The 24,987-nt window shown below is 37.6% G+C and overlaps 3 protein-coding genes across 4 annotated transcripts in view; 2 read left to right on the top strand and 1 right to left on the bottom strand.

The window, feature by feature from the left end:
* The window catches only part of furin (furin, paired basic amino acid cleaving enzyme), a 134,450-nt gene extending 128,180 nt beyond the window's left edge, over nt 1-6,270 (bottom strand). The window contains exon 1 of one of the 2 annotated variants that reach the window (XM_005802242.2): nt 5,807-6,270. The gene's annotated coding sequence lies outside the window, so the exon portion shown is untranslated. Of the gene's footprint in view, nt 1-5,503; nt 5,775-5,806 lie in introns of those variants that run through there. The other variant, XM_023348700.1, reaches the window with a different exon arrangement.
* Nucleotides 6,271-7,138: 868 nt separating this feature from the next.
* Nucleotides 7,139-19,346, top strand: LOC102217603 (1-aminocyclopropane-1-carboxylate synthase-like protein 1). Its single transcript, XM_014469965.2, has 15 exons — nt 7,139-8,181; nt 9,512-10,242; nt 10,316-10,375; nt 10,866-10,936; nt 11,060-11,129; nt 13,223-13,289; nt 13,585-13,682; nt 13,836-13,913; nt 14,030-14,130; nt 14,415-14,504; nt 14,595-14,640; nt 14,753-14,894; nt 16,121-16,263; nt 16,389-16,542; nt 18,516-19,346. The coding sequence occupies exons 1-15, from the start codon at nt 7,542-7,544 to the stop codon at nt 18,932-18,934; spliced, it is 2,910 nt and encodes a 969-aa protein (XP_014325451.1). The 5' UTR covers nt 7,139-7,541; the 3' UTR covers nt 18,935-19,346.
* Nucleotides 19,347-19,875: 529 nt separating this feature from the next.
* LOC111610542 lies at nt 19,876-24,576 on the top strand. The gene is made up of 4 exons (XM_023345100.1): nt 19,876-20,805; nt 20,891-21,093; nt 22,563-22,748; nt 23,580-24,576. Exons 2-4 carry the CDS (start codon nt 20,901-20,903, stop codon nt 23,834-23,836), a joined length of 636 nt encoding a protein of 211 aa, XP_023200868.1. The 5' UTR covers nt 19,876-20,805; nt 20,891-20,900; the 3' UTR covers nt 23,837-24,576.
* The last annotated feature ends 411 nt before the right edge of the window (nt 24,577-24,987 follow it).

Below are 24,987 nucleotides of genomic sequence, written 5' to 3' on the forward strand. Positions count from 1 at the left end.
AAATTAATTGAGATCCACCTTTATTTACTGCTGTCGCCTTGTAATCTGGTGCTACACCAGTGTTCATCTCCAAATTGCTCTTGGATGATTGAACAAAGTTGCACATGGAGGTCTTGACATGTTTTTTTTATTATTCACACCAATGTTTTTAGGGAACATCAAGAGACAACTTGTGTTTCGGACAGTCCTTTTTATAGATGTCATAAATAGTCTGAATAGGGTTTCACCAGATAATATAACATTATCCCAATCTTCTCCAGGGCAAACCTGATACTTCATGCAGAACATTTGCTTGTTTTTTACACCCTTTTTTTTCTAGAACTGAAGTGGATTCTTTGGTAACCTAAACGTTTCTCCTGTCTGACAAAATGGCAATATGCCATATATATAATATTGGCAAATAATAACATGAATCAACTGAAAGAGCCAGTTCTAGCACTTGTTGGATTTCTTGAACACCCTAAAACCCCTCCATCAAGTGCTTGATGCTTCAGTGAAAGGCTGTTTTGGGCACAACCCTACTTGTGGCAATATGCTTGTAAGGAAAGAGTTTTTGATGCAAAGCAGTGATGACAGCATATGTTCCCTTAGCGGTAAATATATTGGAAAAAAGAAGAATGATTTCAAGCACCACTTTCTTTTAAAGCTTTTAAAGCTTTCAGCTCTTCAAATGTAGTCGGTGACAAGAGCTACCCTGAACTCATTAGCACTAACAAGTATAGAAAAAGATTAAAAACCTAAAACTGTGTAAATGTAAAACACAGTGTAGATGATTCATTTTGTTAACTGTTAGTAATTTAACAATAGGATACATGTAATCCAATTATGTTTCATAGCAACGTACAATCACTACATATATCTACCATGAAAAAGCCCTAAAAATTGTGGAAAAACCTTTGACCATGATGGCTCCTTGTGATTTGCTAAATATTGTTTTAGTAATGACGCATAGTTAAGACCTAACAGAATTTATATTCCTAGTAGATATGGATTTAAAATTACGTTAACAAATAAATTATCTAAAAAGATAATGAAACAATGTAAATGAGCATAGATTATGAAAAAGAAAAAAATCAACTTTTATTTACAATTTGTTTTAAATGTAATGTCAAAAAATAAAAATATAAGCTTAAGTAGATTCTGTAAAACCTGACATTTTGCTTTTCATCCAATTTCTCAATTAATTACTAGAATAATCAATAAAACACTCAATTACCAGATCGTAATATTCCTAAATAATATCACAATTGCAGGCTTTCTTCATTTTGTGTAGCCCTATTTGTTTTTTTTTTTTAGTTCTACAATTGTCTTAACTTTTACAGTCAATGTCTTGACTGAATAAACATCAACAGTTGAACAATTACAGACTGACAAGGGAGGCACCTTTAACATTAATCATATTTCTCAGGTCACAAAATATAGTAACCTTTTTTAAATTATTCAGGCCATTTCCGTACCGATTTACTAATTCTTCATCCATGTTTACACCTTTATAGTTTTAACAGTTGCTGTCATTTTGCAACACAATGTACCAGACAGTGTCTTGAGCTGCTGTTTTTCCAATAAGCTATTTTTACTGACAGTTATTTTCTTCTATTTTCACTGTGCTCTCTGTCCCTATGCATCTTTTTCAGCGTCACAATTTAGGTTTCATTTATACTGTTTAACCTTGGTTCTAATTTCTTCACCAAGTTTTTCTCTCCTATTTTTAAAGATTTGATGGAGATAAATCTACAAAAGCCACAAGAAAAGCACACATAAATGTGTTGTATAACATAAAATAATAATAAAAAAAACCTTTAACACATTTAAATAGACACTTAATTATTAATAACTGTCTCCTGACAGATTTACAGCAGCAATAAGTCAGTAAATGATACGTTCTATATCAAAGTATCAGTTATTTACTTGTTTCTTGTAAAAACTGGAGAAGCTTCAGAAAAAAAGCATTGATTGCTACACTCCTTTAGTCAGACCCAATCCAGATTTCAAAGCAGCAAAGCACACCTAACCACCAAACATTGATATAATTTGACAGTATTGTTGATGTACTTTTTCTTGAAATCCTGCGCTGGTTTTACACCAGATGGCATGACACACACACACACACACGCACACCCACACACATCTTCCAAAACCATCCACTTTTCACTTGTTCCTAGGATATTTTCCCTGAGGAACATCGAGAGAGCTTCTGCATGATGTGGCAGGCCTTTGTGTTGTTTTTGCCTTAAAATTTTCCCAACCGTGGCATATTTTCCCAGTATCAATCAAGATCACAAACATTAAATGAGGCATGTTCAATCTACAATGCTTTAGCAACTTTTTTCTGGGTTCTTAATGATTTCCTGGTTGATTCATCAATGAACACTTAGTCTGGCTGCATCTGGGGAGGTTCTCCACTCTTTCAAGTTTTCTCCTTTATCGATTATGGTGCTTGCTGTGGTTAAGCATTAGAAATAGCTTTGTGACGCTTTCCAGAGTGATATATCAATAAAAGATTTTTGTTCATCCTTCTTTTTGTATTTTAATCTTGTCAAGAAGTGTCGCTTTTTGAGATGTTTTAGCCTACTTTGTGTTGAATTAGAAGTTATGTTTAGATGATTGGAAATCAAGCCCAAAAAATTGGCTAATCACTGTTAATTAATAAATTACAAAGAGAGCAATTATTTTTTTACCACATAGGGTCAGGATTGTTTGGAAAGCTTTTCCCCCTTAATAAATGACATCCTCATTTGAAAACTGTGTTTTGTATTTATCCTGTCTGATATGTTTGATGATCCAAAACTATCAATTTTGACCAGAAAAAGCATAAACAGAAGAAACCTAGGAGGGTTTGGGGGAAGGGGGGTATTTTTTCCACAGTGTTATGCTTGGCATATTTTCTAGTCTTTTGTTTTGAATAGCATGCAAGAAAAAATATGCTGCTATGTCACTTCATCAATTTTCACCTTCATCTATTGAATTAATGTAATTAAATTAAAAGTTGGATTTCCTCATTTTTCACTGTGAGACATGCAGTTACACTAATAATAATAAAAAAATCTTCTTAATGCTTTCTTTTTTCTTCTCTTCAAATAATTACGGAGGGGGTTGTAATTACAAATTCAGTATTTATAATAAAAAATGAGGAGGAAATGACATAAAATTATTGCAAAGCTAAAACAGTAACAGCAATAGTTAATCTCAGAAAACTTTGTCAAACATAGATAGCTACCTGAAACAAGTGCAGGTGTTTTTTTTTACCTTCTGAATTTGATTTTCCTTATGCACAAGAAATATGCTTACCCCCCAGTTGCTCATTATATTGTTCCCATGTGCCCATGTAAAAGGTACATATCCCACATTCAGTTAACTTTGTCTGCATTAGTGTTAGCCAAGAGAGATGTGATTTCAAAGCCTTCATGTGAATGCACAGACGATTTGCATTGGTAATGATGAGCACGCGGAACTGTGACAGACCATATGCAGCACTCCAGCTCTATTTCAGGGAGCCCTTCAGCCAAATCAACACCCACCATGTGCTCTGGGCTGCCCCCATTGCTGGAAACCAAGGCTCGGCAAGCAAGCGGCAGCATTTGTGAAGTGCCACTGACAGCCAAGCTTCCTCTCCTGGGAGGGAAAGCTGATCAAAGTTAGGAGTGTGGTCGGAAAGAAGCAGCATTGAGGCATGTCATGCACGGTCACGACAGCCGTGCACAGCTGGATAGGAGCAGTGTGTGCACCGCGAAGTCGGAAACTAGATCCATTCTTACTCCCACAAACCTACCGGCTGCAGAGATGGAGAAGCCTGATGAAGTGCTGTGTGGGGCGACAGCAGCGTATCCTGGAGAAGCAATCAATTGTGTAAATAATGCTCCATAGAGGGATTCAACCCAATTTTAAACATCTATGTGAATCTGAGCATTGCTTCCCAGGTTGAACCTCCATTTATCCATGTCACCCTTTGCCCTAGTTATAGATGAGTTATACCACAGAGCAGTTTGTTTTCACACATCTTCCTCCTACACTGTATCTCCATTTAGTGTCTCCTAGAAAAGTTTCAAAGCCAGAAAATTATCAGTACAGTTTAACCCTTTGTGCTGATAGAAACATAGAGGTTTCAGAGATGAGGACTACTATAAAACCATAACCGCAATCCCTGTTAATACCTTTGATCCTGGGCACAATGTAGGCTGAACAAAGACATGGAAAATATATAAATAAGAGCTTTACAGAGTAACTTTGATTCGGTGTGTAATCCGTCCTAGAATAATGCTTGGAGCCATGCTGGTGCTGGTGACCTTGATTTCCTCTCTCTGCTGACATCTCAGTGGAAATTAAAATAACAATAATGTTTTCCTCGGGGCACGATTGGATGTATACTAAATCATTCCAGGATTTAGTCGTTCCCCCCCACCCCACTTGTTTGTTCAAACAGAGCATGCAGAGATTATATCCGAGTAGGCATAAATATAGTATTTAATGACAGTATGAAGAGGAATAGTGTATAGCTGGGTCTAAACAATTCCAGCTTTGCCTGAGGAGGAGCACTAAATGAGATTTATCACAGCAATTCACACCTTACTGATAGAAAGAGCTACTTGATGTAAGGCTTAAGGTAAAAGAAAAAACGATAAATTAAGAAACCTCGTGTGTGGTCAGTGCATGTTTTGGTAATTGCATGTTCTCATCAGACACCAGCAATGGTCTTTTTCTTCTGTACTAATCAAAGGTGTTGTGCCATGACTTTTTAAATCACAAAATATAGATGAAAAAGAATGGAAAGACTAGGCAAATCTAAAATATTATCAATTTGAATGATGAGAAATAGATCTACAAGAAAATGTAAATTCATTTTTAAAAATCATCTGGTTCTGATGATGATAGAAAAACGTTGTAATTTGAGATGTTTCTCTCTTTTTCACTGATCAAAATTGAAAAGTAATTATCTATTTTGATTTAGTAAAACTAAATCAAAGTAAATCATTTACTGTTGAAATTAAAAAATTAAAGTACAAGCAAATAATAATTGAACCCCCCGCCCAACCAAACAGGAAGCTGTTATTTTTCCCCCCTCAAAAAACAGGCACTAAATTCTAACCATTGAATACTGTGAAAGTGGGTGAATAATGTGTTTTGTTTTAATCTTATGTGTGCCCCAATATCTGAAAGCCTCATGTATGGAGAGTGACATCATGGGATAAATATATAAAACATGTGAGCTCAGGTGTAAAGGTTTTTCTTTGTCAGAGATTTCATGCCTTTGTCATTTTAAATGTAAAAAGTAAAGTAAATTACTACTGAACCACCTCAGTTTAAGTGTCACAAAAAATAAAGAAATTCAAGTAACAACTTGGTAATGTTTGCATTTCATAACCGGTTTCTGATGACAACTTTAGTTACCAAAACAAGCAGGCAGAATATATACAAGAGAAAGAGAAAGGAGGAAAACAGAGTAAAAGTTTAAAGTATAGATCAAATGAAGACAATTTTAATTTGGATGATAAAAGGAATTTCTTACCAACTGCAAACTTCATGAAAAAGGCATCACAAATCAAAAATCAAAGTCGGAAAAATGCTACTCTACTGGTAATAAAGTCCACCTATGCAGCATTTAACAAGGTCCCCGGTGTCTTAGACTGGGAAAATTCACCTGACTGGGAGGACTGGTGAAGACTGCTGGCAGAGATCGTGCAACGCTTTCTGCAAATATTCCCATTGTGTTCCCACCCACTCTGCTTCTATTCTCCTCCCTGCGTATGACACACCGCACTCGTGGACATCACAAAAACTACGAGAAAATACAAAAAGTCAAAACAATTACCTCAGAAAGTCAGATAACAGCCATGAGGACAGAGCCGTCATGCTCCCCTCATTTTCCTTTTCCTCCTCCTCGCTCCAAGCGGAGACTCCCCTCTCTCTTCCTTTCTTTTGTGCGTTAACTACCCAACTTTACATTCATTCCCTTCACTTGCTTCAGGAAATTATTTTTTTTTTGTGCTATCCGCACGCACCCATTTTCCTCCAAGAAGTCATCAATTAAACTCTCCCTTCTTGCTTGTCGTTCGCAAACAACTTAACAACACCATGATTATATATTTCAACAACAAACTTCAACCGTCGCTTTCCATTTTTTGAAGGTTTCCCGCAACCCAATAAGTTGTTTTTGCTGGATGTGTTACGCGAGTATCAATAATATCAAACAAAATTGCGGGTGAAATAGGACTCCGTGCCGATACAATGTAGCGGTTCACCATTGGATGGAGATGACAACAAACTGCCACAAACCTCCTTTCTCACGGAAATACGTCACGTTCAGAGGCAAGTGGATTATCTTGTACGCTTGGTTTGTCTCCCCTTACTCGCTCAGAGGGGCGGCCAAAAGCTTTTTCGCCATGAAATCTCGATGCTTTCGTTATAGCAAGTGGATGCCGTGTTAGATGAATTGCCCAGCAGAAAAGATACGGCAGCGGGTCTACCATATTGTGTGTGGCAAGTTTGCCTTGGAAGCTGCTGCAGGTTTGATTGAAAATGTTGATTTCCGTGCACCCATGGTATTTTAGGCTATATTAAGAATAATATATGGCAAAAGAAATAAATAAAAAATAAATAAAAATCACAAGCCTTGAAAAGACTCTTGGAACTAAATTGTCTTGTACAGTTTGAATGTTTCAATAAAATTGCAACTCGCAACATGAGGGCGAAGTTGACATACTATCCGGACTTTCAACTGACTTTTACTGCTACTGCTAACAATTCATGATTTTAAGCAGGTGAGAAAAATAATTACAAATAATTATAGTAAAACAAATACCACTGTGTAATCCATGCAGGTAAGATTATGAAACATATTTTGATTTTGGCTGTTTTTGTTTTATCCTTTTAAGTAATTTCCGTGCGACGCCCATGATAAAAACACACGCACTCCTTCGAAGTGCAACATATTTAGACGCTGTGTGCTACTGTCATCTTGTGGTTGAATATTAAAACTACACTGGAAGAGCAGTACATCGTACAGTAGGGGGGGCCATAACTCATGGCTTTCAGTGTCTAGCTCGAGGTGCTGTGTGCGTGTGCGTGTGTGTGTCTACCCCTTTTCAGCCTGGTACGAATGAAACACAGGCTGCTTCCAGCAGCCCCTTGCAGTTAACACGAGCCAAAGTTATCCCGGAATAAGGACAGCACGCATGTGCCGTCAACCCGGATGCAGATATCTCTGTGTCTGTGTTGTCAAATTCTGCAACATTGTTACAGAATTAGTAACAAATGTGCATTCTAACACGCGCTGAACAAAGCCGTGCCGTTCCGAACCGACGGAAATCGGGTCAATGAGCCGTGACGTAACACCAGATTGACAGCACCACAACAATATGTTATCGAAGAGCTGCACTTTTAATTTGAGGTGAGAGAGCAAACGTGGTTACTGTGTAGGCACACACGGTGGGAATAACCAACTTTACCAATGATACCGTTATATATCAGTGATTCCCGGCGCTGTTAAAAGTTAAAACAGGAGCATCTCCTGTGTTGCAGAATACGTCCCATTATAACTTAGCATTATGGACTTCCGCGCCAGGAGGTACGAAAGAGGCAGCAACTGGACAGATCCAGAGATCGTGGAGCTGCTGCAGCTCTGGTCCGACGAGTCCGTGCAGATCGAGCTGGAGAGCTCCCTGCGCAACCAGCGCGTGTTTGACCGCATCGCACACATCTTGCGCGAAAAGGGCATCTACCGCTCGGGCGACCAATGCAGGGAGAAGATTAAGAAGATGAAGCTGGAATATAGGCGTATCAAAGACAACCACAAGATGAGGACTTGGAAGTTCTATGACGTGATGGACAGAGTGCTGGCGAGCCGTCCGGCGGTCAGCTACTCCTCTTTGGGGGGAGCCGTGGTAGCTCAGCAGGTGTTCCAGGGCTCATGCGGGTCTGAGGCATATCTGCAGGGAGTTCCAGTTGGCTCGTTTGGCCCTTCATCCTCAGGTGGATTTTTGTTCGGCCAGCCACCTAAAGCTGAAGATCCCCTGGACATAAAGTGTGAGGATGCTGAGGGGAACATCCTGAATTCAGGGGTGGCACCACCTGAGATGTACTATGGCTCAGGGGATGACCAGGAGACGGATGGGCAGTCTCTACTGGACGCAGAGGACACATTGGGTCAACCTGAAACCTCACCTAATACAAGAATCTCACCCTCAGGCAAATAAAACCAATATTATCTCCACTGTTAAAAATAAGCATGTTACAAATGTGGACCAGTATGTTAGCATTCCTTGTAAAGCTATGCAAAACACCTTAAAATAAATGTATCTCTTATTGAAGTAGCATGCTCTCACACAAACATTTAACACTGTGAGTACCAGAGAAGGGTCCTATGTTAACATTTCTACCTTTGGAGCCCAGAGACGGGTCGACTGACCTGAAGGATTTTAGCTATATTTGGTTATTTTAGCTATAACCAGTTTTGCATGATTTTCCACTCCTCCTTTCTGGCCTGACGGCCAATGGCCACGTTTACAATTGAAAAAGGGATGCTAATTTGAGCCATCAGAATCGTCAGTTTGGACTCAGGTCTTTTGACCCTCTTTTCGGGACTTCAGGGGAGAGGTCGAAACCCTGGTACTCTTAAAGCATCAATAGTGTTATGAAAAAATACTTCGGTAAAAATAATTTAAATTCTAAACCGAATATATGTTTTTCTCAATCTTTGTGGCAGAAAGTGTCAACAAGTGTTTGTGATATCTGGTAACATCACTGTGTGCATTCAAGCATGGTCAGCTTGTTTAAGATCATGATAACTAAACCCAGACTCTGGCTATGCCACTCGAAAACCTTCATTTTGGTCTTTTTGAGCTAGTGTGGTTTGGGTAATATTCCTGCTGTATACACTATCTCGACCATGTTTGATTGTCGGTATAAAATTAATTTTCAATAATGTTGTGTTAGTTTTATAAAAGATTTGTCGGGGCCACTATCTTCCAGGAATGTCCATCTTATCTTATTGGTTCATATAATATTTCCTGACAGTCTTTTTGATCAGTATCATAATTCTTTCGGCAAACTGGATTTTGTGTTCTTTTCAACAGTGATTTTTACGTCAAAACCTTTTGTGACCTCCTTAATGAGTCATTGATGCTGCTCCTACAGGGTTCACCACTGCTCTATGTGTTCTCTTGTTGTGCATATCAGCTTTCTTCTGATATATTGATTAAACTTGGGGTTTAGCCTAAATAGATTTTTATTGAAACCATTTTTGTTCTTCACTGAATAAATGTTCTCAAGTGAATGGATTTAAACAGACAGAAATCTGTGTGAGATTCTGCCACTGCAATAAAATGTTCATCTATTTTTCAGTTTTTATATTATTATAAAAACAAAATTTTTATAATATTCAAATATTATAATATTTTTTATAATATTTTATAATATTAAACTAAATATAATAATTTTTTACTAAATTTATTATATTTAGTTTTTATATTTTTTCATGTATGTGCTAGAAAGTAATTTTATATGTTTATATTTTCAGGTTTTAGGGACATGAATGCTTCTGCTACATCTGCCACTCACATTGGTCCTGTGATGCAAGAAACATCTGAGCAGCCCAGCAGTGAGACTCCTCACGGGTCAACTTCTGTGAAACAAAGGAAGCGTAGGCGGGGTGGCAGGGCGTCATGTGGCAGATCAGGTGGTAGGGAGAGCCTTGACAAAGCTCTGGTCAGCTTCCTAAGCTGGCAGCAGTCTGCAGAGGAGCGTCTTCTCTCACTGGAAGAGGCCCGGCTGGAGAGAGAGTTCCAGGCTGAGGAACGCAGGGAGCAGAGGGAGGAGAGAAGGGCAGAAAAGGAGCGGCAGCACGAGCTCCACCTGTTCACTATGCTCACAGGGGCGCTGTTTGCCACCACACAGGGGGCCCCTGCCACCACGCCATCCGACAGTCCCGTCTCACCTCTGGCTCATCTGTCAAGTCCTCCGCTGGCCACTGCCGGCCCCGCTGTCTCATCATCTTTATCTCAGCCTCCTCCAGAAGCTCCCACAGCACAACCTGTTGCCACTCAGGAGACCAAAAAGTCCCAGCCCATATCTGTCAAGACCTGCCAAGTGTCACAGGATGTTTTGGCAACAATGATCGGCGCAGAGGCTCCCGGCCGCAGCATGTACCTGTCCAGCCGAGGTAACAGCATCCGACAGAATCAAGGCATTCTCCAGGAGGGATTTATCCAGTATGCAACGGACAAACATCATCAAACAGACAATCCTGATGTAAGTAGGCATTGTGCTATAAAGAGAAATCAAAACCATAAATAATACTTAAGCTGTTGTTTTCTTTTTCCAGGGCATTGTCAACTTGGGAACCAGTGAGAACAAACTATGCTATGATCTTCTTCATAAAAGAGTAAAATACATGATATTGTCACTTACATAATGACACAGTGCCAGAACTCTAAGGGGAGTTGCAGAGGAGGGAATTTTGTACAAAGTAAATTCACAAAGAGAATCGAGCATTTTTTATGGTAGGAATGAGGGCATATTTCTGTATAGGAGGAGAAAACATGAAATGATGTCACATTTAAGCTAAGATGAACATTGAACAACTTGTTTCATGGATTATTAGCTTCAAAGCTTGTTTGACATAGTCCACTTTGCCTTATTTTTTAAAAGACTATTTTCCTTCACATGAGAACCATTGAAGCTTCTCCAAAACAGAAGAATAATATAATTTAAGCCAAGTACCAAGTAACGAAGTTGGGACTTGTTGAATTGTACAAATGATTACACCATCATAGAGACTAAATATTTAAGTTCCACCACACATGCCTCATACAGCAATATGATTATCAGTAACTTTAAATAACTTCCTATTATTATGCTTCAATTTGTTACAGCTAACCAAGCCTGACATGTTGCATGTTGAGCCATCCCTGTTGCAGTATGCAGACTGGACTGGGCACGCTTTGTAAGACATTTCAGAGCACTTTCGTTCTCATTTTTAAAGTAACATCTTATTAAAGCTTTTCCTTAATAACACCAGAAAACTTTATTTTATAATAATCTTTCAATCCTGTCTTCCTTTGTTTAGCCTCAGAGAAGAAGTTGCAAAGTTCCTGTCTCACCACTGCTGCTCTCCCAAGCCACTAAGAGCTGATAATGTGAGTAAAGCATCAGGGTTTTTGTTAAAGTTTGATATCAGACATTTATAACCTAAATAGATATAAAGAAGTAATCTCTAAAATATTATTTATTTTACAGAGGGAATAAATGTTGTCTAAACAACCTGGCACTTTGTAAAAAAGTAGTCATCTTACTTGCACAAACACAAATTAACTGTGAACAACAATAAATTCAGAATCAATATTCACCCCCAGGTAGAATCAGGAATCACTTAAGCAGTCCTTGACTGAGAACATGAAGTACAAGATCTAAAAATGCAACACGTCATGACTATCATACACAGAAATTCATGAAGAGATGAGAAACAAAGTCATTAATGTGTATCAGTCTGTAAAGGGTTGCAAAGCAATTGAGGGTTGTTATCCACAATGCATAAAACATGGCACAGTGGTGAACCTTTCAGGGAATAATTTAAGTAACAATAATCTAATTTAACAAAGAGGCTGGTCAAAACAGCATCATTGGACGAGTTCCAAGGAGAAAGCCATTGCTGTCCAATAAGAACACACAAGGTAGGTCTGACATTTGCCAAAAAAAGTGTCTTATTTATCACCACAACCCTATGGAAAAATATTCTTTGTGCTAGCGAGCCAAAGGTGAATGTTTTCCAAGGTGTGCATTACATCCTGCATAAACAAATGTTGGTAGACACACATGGTAGTGGCAGTATGATGTGTGTAAATTGTCTAAACGGTCTTTGTATGCCACGGCATTAAGCCCAACTTTGTAATACATCCCCATGTCTTGATCAGATTCCACTGCCTAATTTTACTCTTGACACACTACACCCAGGCAGGTACCATTCTTCTTCACATTACTGCATTCAACACGTCATACTTGATGATGTAAGGTTTGGCAACTTTTCTTCCCCAAATCAAAACTTATTCCATTAAGCTAATCCTGAGTTAACCTGAAACCTGAAGTTCACACAAAGTTTGAGATTTCTTCCTATTTTTGTAGCAGACAGTCGGCAATTTGAGCCTTTACTACCTCTACTTTGGCCTACTACTCTGATGCTGAGTTACTGTAGCCCCCAATTACTTCCTATTTGTAATAAAACCACTAAGATATTTGGTGCCCAAAACATTTCAAGAATTGACTTATTAATAGTTCAATAACTTGGAAAACCCCCTCTTAAAAGCAATACACTGAAAAGTGTATTACTAAATTTAGTCTTGTGAATTTCAGTCATCTTTTTTTAGTGTTTAAGTTCATTGACCAATAATGTACACACTTCTGCTTACGTGGTACTACAGCATTTTTATCCAGTTGATATCTGAACCTTTACAAGTCCATAATGCGACTGTGCGAATCTTTTTTTTTCAGCCACTTCATTAAAGATGCACTGTGTTTTGGATGAGTACTGTTAAAAAAACAATTTGAGTTTGATCCTTAGGATTTTCGCACAGATGGTCCCACGTTTGGCTTAAGATTACTTTGTTATGCAGAGGAATTCTCTGTTGACTCAGTGACAACAAAGCATAGAGATTATTCATTTGTAAAAACTACTCATTTGTATTCATTTGTATAGTGTCATTATAGCACAAAATCATTCAACATTTGATATTTATAGTGCATTGTACAGCAAAGTGCTTTGCAAAAAAGGTAAAGACAGATATGTAAAAAAATACACTTAGAAATAGCAGAACTTACACATTAGATAGAAAGAAAGAAAGGAAAGAAGAAAGAAAGAAGGGAAATGCCAGTCTAAAACAGAAAGTATGTGATGACTAATAACTTTAAAAAATCCTTACGCATTAAAATACTTAAGTTTTAATTTTGATTCTGTCTTTATTCCAGTTATATTATTTTTTCCTTTTTTAAAAACATCACACAGTTATTTTCAGTGTATTGCACAATATAGTTACAGAGTTAGTCAGACAGTGTACCCCAATTGCAGCTATACATACAAATATACTATGTGCCAAATTCCATTATGCTTAATTTGTATTTTGAAAAAAAGTTTTATCTTTTTTTTTATCTTTGTAGCTGGATGAGTTTGTCACATATTTATTTGCTCAGTTTAAGTATTCCATAGCACATTGTTTTCACATTTTGTTGTTTCTTTCAGGTAGTGGTGATGAATGGCTGTGGTTCGCTCTTCTCATGTATTGCTGCAGTAATTTGTGATCCTAAAGGTGGGCTGAAAAAGGCATATTGCATCTACCTGCATGTAGCTGAATACAAAAAAACTGCACAAAGGAAAGGGTTTTTTTGTCCGCCGTGTACATAAAGTATATTACTATGTAAGAAACATGAAAACTTGAGTCTGATTGAGTTTGATCTACTTTGCAAAGAATTGGTAAAAAAAAAACAGTCAGCCCACACGTTGGTCTAGCACATTCAATCCCACTAAAATCCATTAAAAGTTGTGGTGAAGTCACTGATATATGTAAATATGGCTTGTGTTATAAGTGTCTTTTTCTGTTGTAGATGCCATTCTTATTCCTACTCCTTTCTATGGGGTTATAACTGAAGATGTGCATTTGTATAGTGATGTAAAACTCTTCCATGTTCCTCTTGATTGCGAGGTAGGAAAACGGATCTGTTTTCATTCAGTTATTTTAAATTTAAAATATAGCATCAGTTCATGTTTACTCACTCTAGCTTGTACTGGATGCTGTTTGATTCAACTGTGTTTTTTATTTTGTCTTCTGCTCATTACTTTTATTATTATTGCATAGGCTGATGGCAAAGAAAGCAGACACTTTCACCTCACTGTAAAGAAGCTAGAAGCAGGGCTAAAAAAGGCAAAGCAAGAGGTATGCCAGTGAAACAATCATTTCATATGCAAATTGAAAAAAATGTATTGGAAGGGATATTTTCTCATCAGCATGTTAAGGGAGTTTATATGTACTCAAAAGCCCTCTTCTTTTAGGGGTGGAACATTAGAGCTCTTATTCTCATGAACCCTCACAATCCTCTGGCTGAGCTCTACACTCCAAAGGAAATGATTGCCTTCTTAGAGTTCGCCAAAAGGTGTGTTTACCCCTCTGTTATCCCACACTGTAGCCTGCTGTAAATCCTCCTGCACAACCATTTTGTGCTTCGTACAGTGTTTGGAATACCAAGTGCTTGTCACACGGTTTTATCATCTTCTCTAACCACCAGTATATTGTTGTAAGAGTCATGGGAGCAACAGTAAATCTCAGGGCTTTTACGCTGACAGCAGTGAAATCAATACATTATTTTACATTTATGTTCTTTGTTGTTTATAGTGATTAAAAGCATAACTAATTTTTTTTTATTACATCTCTTTTTAGAAATGAGCTGCACGCCATTGTAGACGAGGTGTACATGCTGACGGTCTTTGATGAATCTGTCACCTTTCACAGTGTCCTCAGCATAGAGAGGTTCTGCATGATTACTGTATTAGGACCTTAATCATCACAATTCTGGTTGAGGACATGCTCTCATCTCCCACTGATTTGCCCTTATTTCAGTTTGCCCGACCCACAGAGGACGCATGTGATGTGGGGGATGAGCAAGGTACTGCCAAGGACTGACTTCTGTGTTCCTGCTGACAGTACAGAATAAAAAAGTGTTCCTCTGTGGGTATCCAGTCTCACAGCTTTGTGTTATTATGTCTTCTACTTTTTAGGACTTTGCAATGGCAGGAATCAGAATTGGAACTTTGTATACTGTGAATACAGATCTTGTGGAGGCTTTGGCTCAGCTGGGTTCATTCCACGGTCTTCCTGGAACCTTGCAGCACCAGGTGGCTCAGCTGCTCCGGGACAGAGGTATGAGCCAAGATTCACAAGTTTGTTTTTGAACAGATAATAGTTGACAATGACTTGATCAAAAATGTGTTTGTATATTTTAACAGAAATATTTTCTTTTATAAAAGTGTATTATAATTTATAAAAGCTGTTTACTAATTGAAATGGCAATGTTAACTTTAGTCATATTGAAGAACAACAGAAGTCGCACCAAGTTGCAGCACAGCAACAATTAAACCCAAGAAAGTGTAAAGGAAACCTAGAAAAGTACAAAGTGAGAAATAAATCATATCAAATAAAAACTATACAGTAAATCTAATTAATCTGATATAGAATATGATAAAACACATGAATATAAATAATTACATAGCGTAGTAAATATATAAATAGCCATATTCCATTTTGTTGGAATTCTAGTAATAACTTCAAGAGTTTAATCACATATGTGTTTTAGTTTGTCTTTTAACACATCTATAAGAATCTGGTTGCTTGACTGAGTGTTCTAGATTACACAAGATGCTTCAAAAGATTCTGCAGATCAGACAGGTTATAAGAACCACAAACCAGAACCAGAAAGTCTTAAAATCATTCATGCAACGACAGGAAGTCAGCTTAGGCGACCACTGGGGGCATATGCTCCGACTTCCTGCTTCCTGTCAGCTTCAGATGGAAATATTTACCCCAGTCTGTTCGATGTTATAGCAAATGCATGAATTACTTTCTCAAAGCTTTTAGGACTGAAATACAATACCTAACCTCAGAAACTAGGTTGCTTCTGATTTATTCTCATGAAGATCAAGGAATTTTGATTGATTTTGTTAATATCATTAACACATTCCTATATGTCTCTCAGTGACTCAACAGTTGTCATCTTCACATTTAAAGATTGTCCACAAAACAGTGGCAGAATATGTTGTAGTTCCAAAAAAATTAACACAAAGGCAATGTTTATCAAGAAAACATGGGGACTAAAATAGTGCCTTATGGTACTCCACATGTAAGTGGTGCTGCTGCTACTGAAATTCACCAATACTGACTGGAAAACTCCTGCCATATAAACAGCTTGGTCTATGTCGTGAAAATGTCTAAAAGATCCAATACAACGGAACCAAAGTTTGGTGAAAGGTCATTTGAAAGACACAAAATGTTTAATCTACCCATTCGACTTTCATAGTAATATGCGGATCTGTTTAACATTAAGTTGCAGAAAGAGTAATAACATAACTGTATGTGTTGTGACTGTGCAGACTGGATCAACAATGAATTTCTGCCTGAAAACCGACGCAGGCTGAAAAATGCTCACAGCCTCCTGACCAGAGAGCTGCAAAGCCTAGGTATCCCTTTCCTGGACAGACCTGCTGCCCTGTATGTCTGGGCTGACCTTAGAAAGGTAATACAAGCTGCAGAGTCATTGTCTCTTATGCCTTTATCTTTGCAGAGATTCACATTTTCTCTCAGGCTTGACAACGTTGTGTGTGTGTTGTAAAAGTTCACTTTTGTCTCATTGTCCCAAAGTATCTGAGCAAGTCATCGTTTGAGGAAGAGCTGTCTCTATGGAGGTGTTTCCTCAAACACAAAGTGTTGTTGAGCTGTGGGCAGGCGTTCTCATGCTCCACACCTGGATGGTTCAGAATCGTTTTTGCAGACCAGCAACCCCAACTTCAACTTGGTCAGTTTCATAAGCTTTTTTTGTTTGTTTGTTTGTTTCTTTAAAAACATATTAATACTGATAGTCCTCAAACACCTTGGACACTGTGTTAGTAAAAATGGATGGACACACTCATTAATATTTCAGCTGTATAATTTATAGAATGTGAAAAGAAAGCATAAACTGCATACAGCTAGGGAACAAATGAAGTATGGCCTCTTTCAGGTACAGAGTTACATGGATCAAGAAACAATTTAAATGTACTTGCATATACAAAAGATTAAATGCTGTCATCATTCATTAACCATATGCTAAAAAGCCAAACTGGAAACACTGATAACGTAAGCACACCAGATTCTTCCTTAACATTTAGGAGGAAGAAGTTGCAGCCAGTTCCTGCTAACTGATCCGTATGTGTGTGACCGCCTCCATAAGCCCATGAGATCTGACAGTTTGCTGCTCTGGAGCATACAGTTGTGAGAAGCAGTTGTTTCTGCCTATTATCCTTGTTATAGAGGCACTTATAAACAATTTGATGTCTATCATTATAGTGACAAATATTATAAGGAAAAAACAAATAATTTGAGACATGTGGGAATCTTCTAGGAGTGGACGTTCAATCAGATTTATCCCAAGGCCAAATCATACAGATCTCAGGCAATTTACAAAAAAAAAAAAGAACCCAATGTCATGCTTCACAGGACTCACGTAGCATACTAAATATGCAAATTTTGGGACTTCCTTGAAAGAGTTCCCAGAAGAAACACAAAAAAAGGTGAAAGAAGACCAAAGTACAGTCATGTTTAGTAAGAACCAAACAAAGTGTATTAGTGCAAACATGTCAAACAGCTGTTAAACAGGTTGGTTGAGGAGTAAGAATTTTTACTGGTTTTACAGCCACAGTACCTGGAAACATTGCAGTCATTGAGTTGACTATAAAATCCTCTCTGCCAAAGTATTCTAAAGTAAAAAATGAGGAGATCAGACCAACAGATGAAGTCTTTCTAAAATTAGACGATAAATAATGATCAAAAACATAAAATTTACAGTTTGAAAGGCTGAAAATGAAGAGTAAAGAAAAGATGCTGCAATGGCCTTTTCAAAGTTCAGACCTCAAACCTAAGATTGAAATGCTTTGGTATGACCTTAAGATAAATGTACAGAAAAATAATACCTAAAAAAATGAACTAAAGCAACACCGTGCTGCTGTGTTTTCTATGTTGTGACAAAAATGCAAAGTCAATATTACAGATACGTAAAACCTTTAAAAAATGAGTAGTCACCTGTTTGTTGTAAGCATCACGTATCTTGTTATCTTTCAAAAATATTTTAATCCTCGTTTAAATTCCTGTTTATGGAAATGCAAAAAGTACATTCTATCAGTTCTGACTGTCTTCACTTTCCCTGCTGAAGAAAGGTCATGCCCTAATCATGATGCTGCTGCTGCCATATTTCACTGTGGAGATGGATGATATTCATGTCCTCTTTCATGCAGCCCAGTACCTTAGGTTTTTCTCCCATCTGATAAAACCATTCTCCTCCACATCTGTCTTTTGTGTTGCTCTTGTTGTGGCAAATTTTATGAAACATTTATTAAGGCTTTCTTCTTGATACTGATCCATGAAGATCAGATTTGTCCCACCTGAGCTGTGGACCTCTGCAGCTCCTCTAGAATTACCTTGGCCATCTTGGTCAGTTCTTAAATTAATGCTCCACTTGCCAGGCTAAGTGAGCCCTGAGTGCATTTGGATTCACTGGATTTTAGTTTGGCATTTCAAATTCAAAGGCAGCTCATTGCATATGCACCCACACGTTTTAATTTATAAGCACACAAAGAAATACCTTTCCATTTTTTAATTTTCCTTCATCTTTACAATTATGCACTTCTTTGTTGTGGTTGAGTAAATAAATCCCCAATAACATACAGTGATAATTGTGGTTGTAACTAATATAAAATGATAGATGAATAAGAGTGATGTTTTATGTCTTTTCAGGCCTAAAGCGAATTCAAGAGGCTTTGAGAGAAACCAAGGAAAAGAACACCAGCTCTGTTACATGCTCAATTAAAGAAACTGATGATGGGGGTAAAAAGACAGAAAAAGAGGGGGGTGATGAGTCAGACAACACTGCTATTGTTAATTCAACATCACCCCCCCAGAGCAAGTCATCAGACCAGCTGAAGGAGAGGGATAGCCCTGTTCCTGACACAGGCTTGCTTGGTGCAGAGGAGTTTCTTTTGCTGGACTGCCAAGAATCTAAGCCTGCAGAGGGTCTGGACTCCCTTATTGGTACTCTCAGGCATCAGATCCATTCGTCTGATTGGCTGGAGAAGAACACTCCAGTGCTGTCTCATGGGGAGGATCCAGAAATTCTTGATGTATTCAAGTCTCTGCTGCAAAGAGCCAAAAAGTAAGCTTTCGATAAACAGACAGGAATGCGACTGCCAAAGATTTCAAGAGGCAGTGCTTATTTTTCCTTCGTCCCACTTGTGTTTAATTTGAAAAGCCTGACAAAGACATCCGACTCTGGGTCATATCTGATGCTTGCCTCAGCTTACATCAGCAGTGAATGATATAAAGCAGAGAGGTGGATGAAAGGCCAGGACAGATGGGTGAAAAGGAACATAGTTCTTTTTTTTCCCATCTTGACGCCTTACTATGAGAAAGATAGTTTTTTGTAAGCTATAGTGAGAATGTTGAATTTCTCAAAATCGAAGTAAGTACCAAAAGTCAGTCAACCAGAAACAGTCAAGTTCTATTTTCTTCACCATTAAATGAATCAGAATGATTTATCAATTATCTGTGAATAAAGGATTAAATTATCCACATGGTTTTCTATCATTTCCATGAAACAATACAAAAATGTTTGTAGGTACATGTTAATATGTTATCATTCAAAATGTTTCTTTCAGCATTTCAGTTCAAAAGGTGAAACTCATTTTTATCTCAGAGTGATATATCTATAAAAATTATTGGTAACACTTTGTTTGATGGGATGTGCACAAGACTGACATGACAATGTCATAAACATGACAACACCTCATGACAACACCTGACATGAACATGAAGGAGTCTTTATGAATGACTATGACTGTTGTCTTAAAGTGTAATTTGGTAAATGATGACACTTAAGTTGAATTAATGACACAAAGTTGCTCTAAAGGTTGCATTGAAAGTCCATTAAAAGTGCAAATTTTGCATTAAAGTGTCATTATTTGCAAAGTAATTCAATGTTGACACCTTTAATTGACTTTTAATGCAACTTTCAGAGCAACTTTGCATTAAAAGTGTCATTAGTTAAAGAATGGCACTTCATGACAACAGTCATAGACATTCATAAAGACTCCTTTAAGTTCATGGCAGGTGTTATGTCCTGCTTATGACAGTATCATGTCAGTCTTATGCACACCCGTCAAAGTGTTACCAACTTATTTCTAATTTTAATTATTGTGGGAGTTATTTCTGACAATAAGAAGTAGCTACAATGATCGAAAATACAGTCTTGAAATATGTCACTCTTTGTGAATTTAATCTGTATTATAGAGTTCCACTTGAATAGGATTACTAAAATACAAAAAACTTTTTGATGACATTTGGATGCACCTGTTTTTCTTAATCTACAATTTAATCAGTATCAAGTTGCTGAAAGTTTTTGTTTGGGTGGGCTGTGGGTGCCGTTCCGTTACAGCGAAGGAAAAAGAAAGGGTGGTATTTACGTGACGAGGAGGAGAGACCTCTTAGGTCACCTACGCATTCAGCGTCAACACAGTCATCCACTGTAACAACTGAGAGTGGGATTTCCTCTTATGTGTTGTCATGCATAATGAGCAGATGACACCCCCACACACACTATATGTCAAAATGTTACATCTCTACAGGAAATTATTGCCAAAATGTTTTTTTGTTTCACATTTTTGCTGCGTCTACAAAGTTTCCCCAGATTTTAAACTCAACTTTAAACTTCCCTTAAATGTTTAATTTCCATACTGTTTTTTTAAATAACAAATCAAGCTGTGCTTCCTTAAATAGCAGCTTTCACTTTCTCTAAAGTGGGTCTGAGTGGAGAACTCCAGGGGAAATTTCTAAACTGACGAGGGGGGAGTTTCCATTGCAGCGGAGGTGGAGCTACACTAAAAGGTTTGATCTGTTAGAGAGGGCTTGTAGTCACTAGCAGTAAAGACACAATACCAACTTGTTGGAAGGGGTTTGCATGGTTGTGTAGATACAGTAGCATTCACCGAAACTTCACATCTTCACTCTTGAATCTATTCTACCAGCAAGCAAGGTAGGTTATTACAGTTTAAACTGATTTAAACACTTCTCTTTTTTAAGCTGCTATTTATCCCTGCTGCTTTCTGTTTCCCTTTCAGTCTGGTAAAAATGAAGTTTCTTGAGCTCAGAGACTCCATCAGCCGCTTCAGATTTGCTCAGTCATGTCTGGGACTCACAGGTTGTGTGTGTGTGTGCTACTCTATCTGCACACCACACTGGCTGAAAGACAAAAGATGGTGGTTAATCTCCAACAATAACAGCAGCAACCAGGAGAGGCATGGAGATGACATTCCTTTATATGGTGAGCAAAAATTATTTTTAATCCATTGGAAATCTTTTGAAGCCTGTCACTGTGGTTTAGCTGAATGTAGTAACTTAATAAACATGCACATAGGTGCTTATTTGAAAGTCACTCTTATGGTGACTTGGTTAGTTGTTTCTCAGTCACTGGTGAGGATAAATGTGAAGAGGAACACTTAGGGATATCTTCCCAGCAGTAGTAAACATGTCTAAGCCTGCTCCCATACCAGAGAATTGTATCCTTGCATCTGTTGATGCTCATTACTGGCTCTGGGGGAGACGTGCTGGAACTCGTTTTTGTCATCGAGATCTAACTTTATTTTTCTGGGGAACCATATAAAATGATCAGATTAAGGTTAGCGTAGTTCAACCTTGACTCCAAATGATTTTATAGCAACAGAATGCTTGAACTGTGAATTATCCAAACCAATTATAGAAATACAACAAAAATGGTTTATGAAAAAAAATAAATAAATACTCGAAAAAATAAATAAATACTTGAAAAAATGTTTTGATGCTAAATCATCCATGTTTACCTCACCTCAAACTTTAAATGTGCCATAAAAGTTTGAAAACCACGTTGAATTGTATTTCTTAATTATTTCAGCCTCCGTATGATGTTGTTCTTTTCAGAGCACTTTGTTTTTCTATTAAAGAACAGATAAGGGACCCATGTTTTGTATTTGCTTAAGGTAGCGCTATTAAACAGCTGTTGCCATCAAACTTCTATCTGGTAGATACAACTTGACACAAAACCTCCTGTGGCGTAAGACTCCATTTAGTACTTTTAATTTTTGGGTTCAGAGTGACGAAAAGTGGAATGCAGGCCACACAGCTGTCAAACCACGAGCAGCATGTGTGTTTATCTAAATAACCCGGTTAATTAATACCAAAAATATTCTACGCTATACACTCTTAAAAACTGCCACTAAAATATTCTCTTTTTTGTGGGGGGAGGGGGAATTATGAGTGTTTATCCAAAATCAAAATAGCCAAAAGACACATTATTTATAACAATATAACAACAATTCAATGTGTTCTATTTGTTTTAAGCAGTTGGAATAAATATTTGAATACAAGAGAAGATGGTTCATAGTTCTTTTTGTTCAGTTATTTATCTAAACCAATTTATAATATAATTTCATGGTCATTTCAAATCACACTGGCCCTTGATGAGGATTATACTGTACAAAATAACAAAGGAAATAACAATCCAAAGTTTAATAGCACTGAGGTAATTTGAGCAAAATAAAAATTAGTAAGGGATTGTAGAGTTAGCTGCTAAATTAGTTGTTTACTAACTAGCTCCTTTTTAAAAAAGCACATGCTAGCCTCATGCCAGGAACATTTTTAAACAGCATCATTAACTGGTTTGATTGTTACAGAAAACCTTTTTCATGCTTTAATCATTATTAATATGGTTTAACTAAACATTTTTCATTTTGAATCTTCTGTGTTTTCCAACTTTAGAGGCAGAGAGAGTATTTGGAGTCATTTCTTTATTGATGGCTTTGAGCACTGCAGCGCTGTGTCTTGTGTTTGCCCTCTGCTGGACATCTAAGACAGTGCACTCCTACTCCAACACCCGCTCTCTCCTCATGGCCGGGCAGGCTCTCTTCCCCACCACTTTGCTGTTCCTCACCATGGCCTCCACAGGTAATTCAGTTCAATTCAGTGCAACTCAGCATAGTTGATACAGGACAAAATCACACCATAAGTAATTTCAGTAAACCTTAAGACTTTAGAAACAAATTGCACAGATTCGACCCAATTATATTCTGTCCAATACATTAATCTTCATGTAAAGTATCCATTTGCTACATAGATCTCATTTACAAGTTGCCCAATTGCCCAGGTGGTGGGCAGGGGAAAAAAAATATAATTAAAAAGGAAAGAATCAACAACAAAATATAAAACACAACTAAAGAAAAACATGGCAAATCATCAAATAAATAGAAATCTTAAACAAGTCATCAAAACAAGTCTGTCTAACTCTTGTCAATCACAATATTAATATTAATATTCAGCCATATTCATATTCAGTCCAATAACAGAATGTTGTTCAATTCAATTACAATAACCAATACGATTAAGGAAATCCGAAAATGCAAACTTTTCGGGGAGCAGAAAGAAGCTGCTGTACTTTTATGCTTTGCCATCCATTTACACACATATTGCACTATGTTTCACATTGATAATGTTGAGTTATAAAAAAATGTCATAAAACACCCACATTCAGCTAACCTTCAAATAGCCTTTTGGTTTATGCAGTTCATATGAGACCCACACCTACAGAAATCCTTTCATGTTATTGCTCATTTACATACCCTGCAGGGCAACAGTTTTTAAAGAGACTTTTTACTGTCCGGGAAATTGCATTTCATCACTATGCAAACTCTTATTAGAGGCTGTGAGCATGTAATATTTGAAAGTAATGTCTTTTCTTTTAGTACTAATGTAGCTTAATTTGACTTCATCTGTCCACAGGTTTCTTCTTCCTGCTTAGCTGGTCTTTATTCACCTATGAGCACTGGCAGGTTAACAATGAAGACTTCTCTAGCCTCGGCCGATCCTACTGGCTGGGGGCTTTGGGATGGATCCTTCTGTTGGTGGTGGAGACAGTGGTATTTATTGCAGAGCAAGCTGTTGTGCCTAACATTATACCAGACTTAGAGAAGGCTGTGAAGTCATGGCAGAGTGCTGCTCAATATGAAGCCACCAAAAGGGCTCTTAGTGAGGGTTGACAACAAAAGCATGTTGGCTCCTAAAAGGTTCCCGTCAGTTCCTTGAATGCACTTTATAAATAAGGATGTGGTAGAGAGTCAGTCTACCTTGGTAAAACAGCTAGATTGAGGGCTGTCAGCTGCAGATTGTTTTCAGTATGAAAAGAAATAAAATCCAAGTACACTAAAGAACTATAGCTGGGGTCCACACATCTAGGCCTCAAGGCCAGGTGACCTGCTACTTTTAGATGTGCCCCTGGCTCAAACACCTCAATCAAATGGCTGAATTAGCTACCCAGTGCAGTCAAGGCCTCCAGAGTCCTGCTAATAACCTGATTATTTGACTCAGGTGTGTTGAAGAAGAGATGCATCTAAAACCTGCGGGACACTGGCCCTCGAGGTCCGGATTTGAGGGTCCCTGAACTAAAGTACTACCTGTAGAAAAGACTGCAAGGTTCTGATGTTCTGCCTGAAGCAGATCCGGGTGTGCGTGGGCTTTTTGTCAGAAAAGAAAAATAAAGTAAAATAAACACTGTTTTAAAAATTCAGTCAGTGATGCTCCCTGAAAATATCGCTGCTGCAATGTACTGGAAGAACTTTAGAAAAATGCTGTTTTGTTTAAGAACTGTAACACTTTTGTATAAGCACTTTCAATCTCATGCAAAGAACAGTGGTTTTGTTATTGTAAGCCAATCAAGCTTTAAAACAAATGCCACTGAAAATTGTGTTGTGTTATTTTGTTGTTTTAATAAAAGATCTAATTTTAACACTTCTGTTTCTACTTTAATCTGGATCTGGTATTGAGAGAATATTCTGCTATTTAATAAGTACTGCATACTGTGACAGTCAAATAAACTTACAGGCCACTTTATAAGTTATTCTTGCTCAGTTATTTGTTAACACAAATGGAAATTCTACCAAGAGCAGCAACTCAGGGTATTTAGGCACCTAGTGAAGATAACTTGCTTAAATTCAAATTGAGGATAATAGTTGGTTTTGCCAAACACCTTTATAGTTATTCATCCAAATGAGGAATAATATTCAGTGAGCTGCAGTTTTATGGATGAAAAATCATTGTTGATGTCAGAGGTCACAGGAGAATGAGCAGAGTGCCTTGAATAAAAAGAGAGAAGAAAAGACTCATTACAACCAATGTATGTGGGATACCATCT

Source organism: Xiphophorus maculatus, chromosome 2, assembly GCF_002775205.1.
Source record: "Xiphophorus maculatus strain JP 163 A chromosome 2, X_maculatus-5.0-male, whole genome shotgun sequence".
NCBI lineage: Eukaryota > Metazoa > Chordata > Actinopteri > Cyprinodontiformes > Poeciliidae > Xiphophorus > Xiphophorus maculatus.